General features: G+C 45.8%; 1 protein-coding gene across 2 annotated transcripts; it reads right to left on the bottom strand.

Moving 5' to 3' along the window:
• Nucleotides 1-547: 547 nt before the first annotated feature.
• LOC123998608 (cerebellar degeneration-related protein 2-like) lies at nt 548-11,428 on the bottom strand. 2 transcript variants are annotated; one of them, XM_046303625.1, is made up of 6 exons: nt 11,164-11,428; nt 10,608-10,867; nt 4,932-5,044; nt 3,673-3,821; nt 3,206-3,370; nt 548-3,029 (listed from the first exon to the last, which is right to left on the bottom strand). In XM_046303625.1, the coding sequence occupies exons 2-6, from the start codon at nt 10,684-10,686 to the stop codon at nt 2,042-2,044; spliced, it is 1,494 nt and encodes a 497-aa protein (XP_046159581.1). In that variant the 5' UTR covers nt 10,687-10,867; nt 11,164-11,428; the 3' UTR covers nt 548-2,041. The 2 variants fall into 2 exon arrangements, with proteins under 2 accessions (XP_046159581.1, XP_046159580.1); XM_046303624.1 differs by having other exon boundaries at nt 10,608-11,428.
• Between the last annotated feature and the right edge of the window lie 905 nt (nt 11,429-12,333).

Raw genomic sequence — 12,333 nt, 5'->3', positions numbered from 1 at the left:
GCTTCACCTACTGGCTTCACCTTCACCTACTGGCTTCACCTACTGACTTCACCTACTGGGCTTCACCTACTGGCTTCACCTACTGGCTTCACCTACTGGCTTCACCTACTGGCTTCACCTACTGGCTTCACCTACTGGCTTCACCTACTGACTTCACCTACTGGCTTCACCTACTGGCTTCACCTACTGGCTTCACCTACTGGCTTCACCTACTGGCTTCACCTACTGACTTCACCTACTGACTTCACCTACTGACTTCACCTACTGACTTCACCTACTGGCTTCACCTTGGCTTCACCTACTGGCTTCACCTACTGACTTCACCTACTGGCTTCACCTACCTTCACCTACTGGCTTCACCTACTGGCTTCACCTACTGACTTCACCTACTTCACCTACTGACTTCACCTACTGGCTTCACCTACTGGCTTCACCTACTGGCTTCACCTACTGACTTCAAAACCAATGTATATGTTGGATAGATGCATACGTGAAGCTTAAGATGTTAAGGCAACAGTGTTATTGAGATCAGGAATATTGAACTAGATTGTTTTTGAAAACATTTTATGAATCGCTCTGCACATATTATTCATTGTCAGTCATCAAAAACATTAAATAGCAATTATTTATACATTCTAAATAGAATTAGTGCAGTCTCAGTATACACGCCCAGTCATTTAAATATTGTACCGGATTGTCTTGAACAAAGACAGGGCAAACAGATTTTAGTGCACGACTAGGTTGTCAAATTATCTTAAATTAGGTCAAGAATCAAGGCATTTCATCTACCCAGATGATTAATGTCATCAGCTGTACAATTCATTCATATTGGGATGGGTGAAACGTGTCAGTGTCCAGAGAGATGGATAAAACGTGTCAGTGTCCAGAGAGATGGATGAAACGTGTCAGTGTCCAGAGAGATGGATAAAACGTGTCAGTGTCCAGAGAGATGGATGAAACGTGTCAGTGTCCAGAGAGATGGATAAAACGTGTCAGTGTCCAGAGAGATGGATAAAATGTGTCAGTGTCCAGAGAGATGGATGAAACGTGTCAGTGTCCAGAGAGATGGATAAAACGTGTCAGTGTCCAGAGAGATGGATAAAACGTGTCAGTGTCCAGAGAGATGGATAAAACGTGTCAGTGTCCAGAGAGATGGATAAAACGTGTCAGTGTCCAGAGAGATGGATGAAACGTGTCAGTGTCCAGAGAGATGGATGAAACGTGTCAGTGTCCAGAGAGATGGATAAAACGTGTCAGTGTCCAGAGAGATGGATGAAACGTGTCAGTGTCCAGAGAGATGGATGAAACGTGTCAGTGTCCAGAGAGATGGATAAAACGTGTCAGTGTCCAGAGAGATGGATGAAACGTGTCAGTGTCCAGAGAGATGGGTGAAACGTGTCAGTACCCAGAGAGATGGATGAAACGTGTCAGTGTCCAGAGAGATGGATAAAACGTGTCAGTACCCAGAGAGATGGATGAAACGTGTCAGTGCCCAGAGAGATGGATAAAACGTGTCAGTGTCCAGAGAGATGGATAAAACGTGTCAGTGTCCAGAGAGATGGATATAACGTGTCAGTGTCCAGAGAGATGGATAAAACGTGTCAGTGTCCAGAGAGATGGATAAAACGTGTCAGTGTCCAGAGAGATAGATAAAACGTGTCAGTGTCCAGAGAGATGGATGAAACGTGTCAGTGTCCAGAGAGATGGATAAAACGTGTCAGTGTCCAGAGAGATGGATAAAACGTGTCAGTGTCCAGAGAGATGGATAAAACGTGTCAGTGTCCAGAGAGATGGATAAAACGTGTCAGTGTCCAGAGAGATGGATAAAACGTGTCAGTGTCCAGAGAGATGGATAAAACAGCTGAGGGATCATCCACAGTAGATGGTATCATTTCCCCAGTGCAGAAGTACAGGTAACCTGTCATCAAGTGACCCATTTCAACAAACACGGTCAAACAAAGAGAAACTAATTCAGAAAGAAAATCTGTGGCTTTTGTACCCATTGTTTTCAGTGCATGTTCACTAGTATCACGAAAGCAGCTCATTTGTCTTTGGACTTTCTTCCCTTAGGACTTCCAACCCGTGGGGACTTTCTACCCTTGGGGACTCCCTTGGTGGAGTTCACTTCACTCTTGGTCTTCTGCAGGCGGGAGAAGATCTCTTTGAACAGGGCCTTGTACTCTGGGGTGTTCTGGCCCAGCCTCTTGTCCACCTGGTCTACCTGCCGGCTGATGCCCTCCAGGGCCTCTGGAGTGGAGGGTGTCTGGGGCGGGGTGGGGGGTGCAGCAGCCATGGCTGAGGGGCTGGGGGTGGCCAAGCTGTAGTCCTTCATGGAGGGGTCTCTGGAGACAGGGCGTGACGTCTGCACCCCCGCGTGGCACATGCCCTCCTCGTGGCGCCGGCACTTCCCCAGCAGCTCCTCGTATTTCTCCAGCAGGGCGTGGTACTGCTCGTCCACTTCCCTCAGGATGGACATGCCCCGCTTGCGCACGCCGTTGGCGTGGATTGCGTAGCTGCCCTGACGCCTGCCAGAGGCGTCGCAGGCCGAGATGGCGTTGAGCGCCGTGTCGCTGCAGCTCTTCCTCACTGGGCCTCCCTGCTGCCCCCCTCCTCCTGTCCCCCCGGACTCCCCCGTCCCCTCCCCTCCCTCCTTTTTCCCCGGTCCCTCCTCGGGTGTGTCGGTCTCGGGGGCATTGTTGAGCAGGGTCTGCTCCAGACCCTCATCCAACAGACAGACCCGGGACCTCCTCAGCTGCTGCATCTCCTGAAGCTCCGCCTCCAGCTCCTGCACTCGCAGCTGGCAGCCCTCAGCACCCAGGAGGCGTTGTTCCATAAGCTCAAACTCCTGCAGCACAGCTGTGCACTCCCTCTCTGCCCCCTCCCTCCGGCCCCGTTCTGCCACCATGGCGGACCTCAGGGAGGAGACCACACCTTTTAGACGCTCGTTCTCCTCGTCCAGCGGCCGGCGCTCACGCTCAGACACCAGGTCCACACTGCCGGGGTTGGCCACCAGAAAGCCATCCTCATATCTGTAGAGCGATACACCACACAGAGAAGCACAAGGATACAGCAGAGAGATTGCATTCTTATGTAATCTGAACAACATACATTCAGGTCATTTGTCAAATGTACTCAGCATATTTTCACATACAGTACTTTGGACTTTTTAGAGAGAGACTACATAGAGCATTGCTCTTTACTGTACTTTGGTGCAGTGCAGAGTTCTTTAAGGCAGGGGAAGGAGTGGACAGTCTTGCGTCGCTCCCGCTCCTCTCTGTGGTTCCTCAGCTCCTCTAGTGTACGTAGTTCCTCCACACGAGCTGTCATGGTATCCACCTGAGCCTGCAGTGTCTCCATGGTACCCGTCAACCTGTAAGCGCACGCACACACACACACACACGAAAGTGGACTAAAGCTTATTTACATCACAACATAATGTACAAGACTATACTGAGCCTGTGTCACAAAAACAAAGGTGAGACGCATTCATTTACTATGAACAGTAGGAACCATTCAAGAACTAAGCTTGTTAACTCTTAAACCAAATATTTCTTAGAAATCCTTGGTATAAACACAGTGAAGAAAGAGGTCATGGTACAGTCTTACATAGAGTGAATGTTCATATTGTAGATCATAGCAGCGAGAACAACTCGGGAGAGTATTATCCCTCACCTGTCTACCTTCTGCTGCGAGGCCTTGCTCTCTATAACCAGTTTCTCATTGGTGATCTCCAGCTCTCTGGCCGTCACGTCTAGCTGTTCGTAGACCTTGGCATGCTGCTCGTTCATCTCCCTCAGCATCTCCAGCTGCTTGGACAGGTACTGCAGGGGGAATAGACATGGACCTTACAGGGAGACAATCTAAAGAGTCTAAAACAGATATAAAATAACTGGACATCTATAGGTTACATCAGTGCAGATGGAGAGGAGGAGAGGAAGCTGTTTTAGACTACTGAGACATGCCCAATGCAAGAGACTGCTGTAAAAAATGTTTTAAATCAGTCACATAGATATGACAGTATTCCATGATGGTTAAGCAAAATAGCATCACAGTTTCCTAATTCCGGTCTACACAAACAAGTGTGGATCACCTCTATTCTTCTTCTCCAGCAGATTAAAGTGTGTGATTGGTTGAGTCGGCCATTAGCAGGCAGCTTTGTTGTTGCCTAATAAGGAGGCCAGTGTTTGTTGTCTAATGAGGTGGCAGATCTGGCTCAGAGTCAGAGGGTTCCCTTCTCCCACTAAGTAAACACACACACACACACACACACACACACACACACACACACACACACACACACACACACACACACACACACACACACACACACACACACACACACACACACACACACACGCTCGCTATCTCTCTCTCATGCAGCTGCACTCTGCTCCACTCCTATCAGAGCTCTGCAGGGTTTAATTGGCTTGATGGCGCATCAAGGAGAATGTAATTGTGCTAGCCTAGTGAGAAGAGCCACTTTGCAGGATCATGAAGTGCACTGTCGGTAGTTTAAAACCCACACTCTCCAGCTAACACACCAGTCCGGTGCCATGCTTGACAATATGGCCTCTCAGCAATTCAACATTTAATTGTATTTTTACATTTCAGTCATTTAGCAGACGCTATTATCCAGAGCAACTTACAGTTAGTACATTCATCTTCAGATAGCTAGGTGGGACAACCACATAAAGGCATAGAAAGTAAATGTTTCCTCAATAAAATAGCCATCAGTAGATTCAGAGCTAGAAAGGGGGGGGAGGGGTCAAGTGCTGGTTCAGTTTTTTTTTTTTTAAAGGGGGGGGGTAATTTAAGATACAGTTTGAAGAGGTAGGGCAGGGCACTTTGCAGGATCATTCATGACATCAGCATCAATCATGACATGTACACACACTCACACATAGTTAGTGAAAGTGGTAATGATGTTATACCTCCATCTCCTGCACCTGTTCCTCATTGTTTATGTACATCTGTTGTAGGGAGTCCTCCAGCTCCTTGTTGCGCTCCAAAAGGGTCTTCCCCAGCTCAGCTGCCAGGTGCAGGTCTGTGAGGGGACAAAGAGGAGGTCGAGAGAGTACCGGTCTGGATACAGAAAAACAACTATTTTAACTCTTTCATTAACTCTTTCATTCACATTTCATCCACCAGTAATATTGGCAGTTGCTGCATTAGCCCAGCTCAGTTAAAGTGTTTCATCGGATCATTATGGAATGTTTTAACTCCATTAATGCAATGCTTTCTGGCTTTCCTTAAATTCATCACTTTAAGACTTTGCCCCCTCATTTCAAATTCAATCAGAACAAGCAATAGAGAAAATCCCCTCATTCAATTCCCCCTGCTGGAGTAAAGAAAAAAAATAATCCTCCATCTTCTCTTATTAAGACCAGCTTCTGTGATCTCTGCCAAGATCAGCTCAAGAAAATGGAGTCTGACTGCAGGGGAAAGGAGGAGGATAAGGGAGAAAGCCTGTGCTAACTAGGTTCCGTCTGGATTACACAAGGCAAAACACCAATACAGGTCATCTCAGAACTCTTTTACCATTACTCCTGGTCAGAATGACAGAGATATCCCTCTTAGTTCATATTACCCCACTCCAAAAAGAAGAGCGGCTGTACAGTCTGTACATACAAGCGTAAAGGTTTTAGCTGCACTGGTTGCTACACATACAACTTTATTGTCACAACAAGATTGTTTAACATTTTCCCCAGAAACCAATCAACTCCAGCACATCTCTGCTCTCAATCTGCTTTGAGACAGACATTTCCACAAATAAACATGATCCCATTTTAGACCTGGGAGGGATAAGGGCAGCGAGTCACTTGGTTTCCACCAGCAGCTTGATGGATCCATTATTCATCGGGTGCTGCAGTGACGAGGCCTACTTGGACTGAGAGTAAGGATGAAGAGGGGAGCTGTCCTGGCTCCAACATGCCTGCCCCACTACTCAGAGCCCATGACAGTACAGTGGGAGGAGAGGGGGTGTTAAACAGAGAACAATTGACCTCCATTCCAGAACATGAATGCAGCATTTTAAAATCAGCACAGTGCATGTTGTCAGCACTAACAGGAACACAACAGTGGGGAACACCCAAAAAAGTGTTAAATCAAAATAGATTTTATATTTGAGATTCTTTATTGTAACCACCCTTGATGACAGCTTTGCACTCTTGGCATTCCCTCAACCAGCTTCATGAGGTAGTCACCTGGAATGCATTTCAATTAACAGGTGTCCCTTGTTAAAAGTTCATTTTGTGGAATTTCTTTCCTTAATGTGTTTGAGCCAATCAATTGTGTTGTGACAAGGTAGGGGTGGTATGCAGAAGATAGTCTTATTTGGTAAAAGACCAAGTCCATATTATGGCAAGAACAGCTCTAATAAGCAAAGAGAAATGACAGTCCATCGTTAATTTAAGACATGAAGGTCAATAAATATGGAACACTAGTTTTTTCAAGTGCAGTCAGAAAAACCATCAAGCGATATGATAAAACTAGCTCTCATGAGGACTGACACATGAAAGGAAGACCCAGAGTTACCTCTGCTGCAAAGGATAAGTTCATTAGAGTTAACTGCGCACCAGATTGCATCCCAAATAAATGCTCCAGAGTTCAAGTAACAGACACATCTCAACATCAACTATTCAGAGTAGACTGCGAGAGTCAGGCCTTCATGGTCAAATTGCTGCAAAGAAACTACTACAAAAGGACACCAATAAGAAGAAGAGACTTGATTGGGCCAAGAAACACAAGCAATGGACATTAGACTGGTGGAAATCTGTCCTTTGGTCTGATGAGTCCAAATTTGATATTTTTGATTCCAACCGCTGTGTCTTGTGTGACGCAGAATAGGTGAACGGATGATCTCTGCATGTGTGGTTCCCACCGTGAAGCATGGAGGAGTGGTGATGGTGCTTTGCTGGTGACACGGTCAGTGATTTCTTTAGAATTCAAAGCACACTTAACCAGCATGACTACAGCAATACTCCATCCCATCTGGTTTGCGCTTAGTGGGACTATCATTTGTTTTTCAACAGGACAATGATCCAAAACACACCTCCAGGCTGTGTAAGGGCTATTTGACCAAGAAGGAGAGTGATGGAGTTCTGCATCATATGACCTGGCCTCCACAATTACCCGACCTAAACCCAATTGAGATGGTTTGGGATGAGTTGGACCGCAGAGTGAAGGAAAAGCAGCCAACAAGTGCTCAGCATATGTGGCAACTCCTTCAAGACTGTTGGAAAAGCATTACAGGTGAAGCTGGTTGAGAGAATGCCATGTGTGTGAAGCTGTCAAGGCAAAGGGTGACTACTTTGAAGAATCTCAAATATATTTTGATTCGTTTAACACTTTTGGTCACTACGTGATTGCATATTTGTTATTTCATGGTTTTGATGATTAAAGTAGAAAATAGTAAAAAAATAAAGAAAAACCCTTGAATAAGTAGGTGTCTCCAAACTTTTGACTGGTACTGTAGCTAAAAATGTAATTAGCTCATCTGTAGGCTACCATATCTTCCTGTTTTAACACAATGGACAGACCATTAGAGAGAACTAGAAGAGTGATAAGGGTCTGCATTATAAACAGTACCAGCTCTTGTGTGTGAGACAATAGAGCGAGCATTACAAATAAATCACTACAACACAGACGCTACGTGACCAACACAAAAGTGCCTGGTACACATTGTCTTAAGCTTAAAAGTTATGTAATCTTATGGTTGTGCCTTAATCATAACGCTGCCGCACAACAGTTGTTTGTGCTGGCAAACGGATAAGAATCGGAGTTTGCTGAGATGGTAAGAGATATCCCGGTAAATAAGATAAATTGTGTACCCACTTCATTGAATACAAGTGAATAACATAAGACTTGTAACAGCACAAAGCAATGACACTTTGAAACTGACATCTCCCCATGGCAACCTTGGCACACACACAGCTCATGTGCACTGCAGCCTTCTGCACGTGTGGCTATGCATCATCCTTATGCCCTCGGATGTGTATAAATCATATAGCATCTAGTGAAGCACATCACAACCACACTGCACCAGCTGCTACAACTATGACGTCATACCCTACCACCTGGACAGACAGGATACACATGTTGAGCTGATGATTATGACCACTGAGTGCAATAGGTGAGCAGACCTGAATACAGATCACTTACATAATAATCACATATTCACTCTGTGTGAAAGTGAGTGGAAATAGACCATAGCAAATACAATATGACCCCTTTTTATTTATTTATCCGTTATTTTACCAGGTAAGTTGACTGAGAACACGTTCTTATTTGCAGCAACGACCTGGGGAATAGTTACAGGGGAGAGGAGGGGGATGAATGAGCCAATTTAAACTGGGGATTATTAGGTGACCGGGATGGTTTGAGGGCCAGATTGGGAATTTAGCTAGGACACCGGTGTTAACACCCCTACTCTTACGATAAGTGCCATGGGATCTTTAATGACCTCAGAGTCAGGACACCCGTTTAACGTCCCATCCGAAAGACTGCACCCTACACAGGGCAGTGTCCCCAATCACTGCCCTGGGGAATTGGGATATTCTTTTAGACCAGAGGAAAGAGTGCCTCCTACTGTCCCTCCATCACCACTTCCAGCAGCATCTGGTCTCCCATCCAGGAACTGACCAGGACCAACCCTGCTTAGCTTCAGAAGCAAGTCAGCAATGGTATGCTGCTGGCTGTTTTCCAACCTAGGGAACAGCATGCTAAAACTGTACTATTACAATTTTACATGCCGTGTCGCCTCAAATCCCTCTAACCCCCAGGCTGAAATCTCTGATCCCAGCCTGAGAGGCCATGTCTGAGGCCCCCCTAAACAGATCATCCAGCTGGGCTTAATGCTCCGACTCTCCATTTTGGAAAACGCTGTGAGATGAGATCGAGCCTGCTGCTGGCTGCAGAACAGCAGGACCCACCTGGTTCCCAAACCCTGACCAGGGAATCACTGATGAGACGCAAAGCTGCTTTTATGCTCTGGGTCATCAGTCAATGGGGTGATGTGGAGGACGAGGGCTGGGGAAGGACATATACTGTACCTCATCCCACCATCTGGAACTCACACCGCCTACTATCCTAATATACCAACCATACCCTTTACAATGACTGATTGCTAGGAAAATACAGCTTTGACCTACATCATAACTTGTGGGGACATTTAAAATGCTAAAACAATAGCTTCTTTCCCGTTCTGTTTCGAAATATGGGGATAAGACCAGAGGTGGGAGACACTGCTCTGCCAGATCAATACACAGGGAGTGAGAGCAGAGACTACACAGATCCTCATCTATGTCTATCTAGCCATTAGTGGAGGAAGAGACAGACGATTGGGGTCCAATTGAGTTACCTAAATCAAACAGTTGAGGAAGAGATACAAAGGGGTGTGTCACTCTATAGGAGGGATGTATTATCAGACTAAGCCCTGGGTGAATGGAAAAGTGTGTGTGTATTATGTGCCTTTTCAACAAGCATCTCCAAACAGATTCTTTGGGAGCGTCTCCATTGTTGATCCCTATGATTTATCAGAGCACAGACATGAGGTTAGTAAATGTCCTGTGTCTTCAGTCTAGCCAGTAATAAATAAATAAAACTATTAAAAAAACAGAACTGACATTTTCCTCACTCAGAGATTGCAACTGCACAGGATCTTTGTTAAAAATTCCACAGAATCCTGCAAATGTCAACCAGTTGTCTCCCTGAATATCCCACTTGTTTTAAATCATCTCTCAGTCTGTCAGCCTGATGTCAGGCTAATACCTCACCAGCACATCCCCATGCAAGAGAGAACCACAACTCAGCATTTTGGTGACTTGAGGAAAATAACCGAGGACAGAGGCTTGGCACGTGACCATTCATCATTTATGATGTGAGAGATGGAGGGTGAAGTCAGACAGACAGCAGGGTTATTCTGAGAACGCTGCACGTCACTGACAAGATCAGAATAATTGGCAAAGAGCTCAATAATGGATAAAGGGGAAGTCTAGAGCAGTGACTATACACAGAGGTGGAAATGAGAGAAATGGAAGTAGGTCTGTGTGTGTGTCAGAGAACACACACACACACACACACACACACACACACACACACACACACACACACACACACACACACACACACACACACGAGAGAATAACAGAGTGTAACATGGTCTGACAGGTGAAACCTGCAGCAGAATTTCGATGGATCCCACGCCTCATTCTCAAATGTATGGGACTTGGGGTACGTCTTTAAAGTGCATGAGCACAATCAGAAAATTTCAGTTTGATCATATCAAGGATAATATCGACAATGAAGACAGTAGTCCGTTCCAGACACGCACGCTTGTATATCGAGCTAAAATTGCAGAACATGTCATATATTCTTCAAATGAACAATGTCAATAATATTGTCTTTTCTTGAGGGGTCAATTAGCATCCTTTGATACATCTTCAGGTTGTTGCATTAAATGACAGTGATGAGGTCGGTAGCCAGCATCAGCTGCTTTATGCTGGGGGTGTTTTTATTGTATCGGGATGATTCGCATACAAGGCTAAACCTGCAAAAAATATAACCACAACCGCCACAAAGTAACAACAATGGTGTGTCAGTCTACTCACCCTGCTCCAAATCGCGTTGGTCGTACCATGGCTCATCTTCCTCCGTAACAAACTCCTCCATCCTGACTGCACGAAGCATCGATGCTCGGTCTATCGTTGTGGCTGTTCACCGTGCGCTCTGTAACGTCTCTGACCGCTCGCCCGGAAGCATGCCTCATATGATCAAGAAATCTCGAACAGCGCAGCCTCCCAAACCGTAACCCATTCAGCGACCCTTATCATTCACTAGGAAAGCCTCGGGCGCACCTGGCTCCGACATTCTGCAATGAACCATTCGAATGTGACAGATGCATCAATTTACCGCATCTGACACTAAATTAATATCTCAAGGCCGACAAAAATGCACGCACAAACTGAACACTGTAACCAAGTCCCTATACGCAGCGACAGCACGTTCGGCCTACAATAAAAATAGAGAATAACGTAGGAAATAATTGTACAATATCGAGACATGTACGTTCACTGAACAAATGTGTGACACTGGCAAATGCCACTCATAATCCCCCGCCCATTTGATCTACGTAGGACCCAGCTGTTGTTACAAGTCCCCACTCACTCGTGCTTTGCACCGACATCTCCCCAGATCCATTCTGCAACGATCCCCAACCCCCTTCCCTATACAGGGGATGCTGCTGCTCCATAAAACAGTCTTTCCACTTAATCTAATTGTATACAGCCCATGAGCCATTTAGTACCAACCACTAGACATTCAGTGTTAGAGAGGTTATTGTAAACAGGTCTCACATGGAGCAATAGTGTGTGAAGGCTGGGTTTTTTGGATACATTTCTGTGAAGGCTGGGAGTTTTCCCCCATTGGTGCATCCAGTGCTCTTTGGATTCCATCATGTTTGAAATGACTGACTGTTTGAAATGACTGACTGTTTGAAATGTCACCCACCCAGTCACCAACCTGCACAGGCAGACATGGCCAGCTCTGATCTTTTTCGACAAGATAACTTTGTACCATATGGGCAAGAGAAAAAACTAATTCATATTTTGGGGGATTCCTCAGCATAAACAAAAGTTCTCATTGAGAATCTCATGAAAACAACTAATAACAAACTAACAACAAAAAAATACATGAAATTACAGCTCCTAAATCAATCAAGGATAGAGTGTGGTTGTTACACATCCAGCTGGCTGTCCTCTTTAGTCAGGCAGAATGACAGACCGGGTAGCAGCAGGGTTTGGCCTGGTATAGCCATAGCATCCATGTCCTAGTCACATGGTGCTAACATCAAACAAAGAGCCACAATCTCTTCGGCGTTGAGCAGGGATGACTACTTGTTCCATAGCAGCAGCAGCAGACATGCTGTATACAGTACATGTTTAACTATCCGCCATTACAGCGGCTCTCCCCACCACGACAGCATGAGCCTGGAGTTGACACAGCATAGCAGCAGATCATCTCTGTAACGGCTGAAGTATCTTGGCCTGAGAGAGATGTGAGGGAGGGAATCAGTAGGAGAGAGAGAGTGGATGAAGGGATCAGACCCCCAGGTTGTTATCCTCCTCCACCTTTCTGTTCATAGTCCCGCCTCCTCCCATCCCTCTGTGCTCAGAGGTCTCAGTGCTGTGTGGTCCCTTCAGGTGCTTCCAGTCTGCTTCACTCTCACAGCGCTTCACACTGCTGAAGAACTTCTATATCAGATTCCTGGCCTGCATTTTCACTGTGGACACAAATATAGTTCATTATTAGAAAAGGCAGCTTGCGCTAGTGAGCATC

Source organism: Oncorhynchus gorbuscha, linkage group LG16 (genome assembly GCF_021184085.1).
Source record: "Oncorhynchus gorbuscha isolate QuinsamMale2020 ecotype Even-year linkage group LG16, OgorEven_v1.0, whole genome shotgun sequence".
NCBI lineage: Eukaryota > Metazoa > Chordata > Actinopteri > Salmoniformes > Salmonidae > Oncorhynchus > Oncorhynchus gorbuscha.
Note: the sequence above shows the minus strand (reverse complement) of the source record. Positions and strands in the feature narration are given on the sequence as shown.

Bases quoted from the DNA above. Each gene is read 5' to 3' on its own strand.
- LOC123998608 (XM_046303624.1), bottom strand. From the start codon at position 10,686: ATGCTTCGTGCAGTCAGGATGGAGGAGTTTGTTACGGAGGAAGATGAG. The intron at 5,045-10,607 runs GTGAGTAGACTG...GTCCCCTCACAG, and splicing joins CCAACGCGATTTGGAGCAGG to ACCTGCACCTGGCAGCTGAG. The intron at 3,822-4,931 runs GTATAACATCAT...TTCCCCCTGCAG, and splicing joins AACAGGTGCAGGAGATGGAG to TACCTGTCCAAGCAGCTGGA.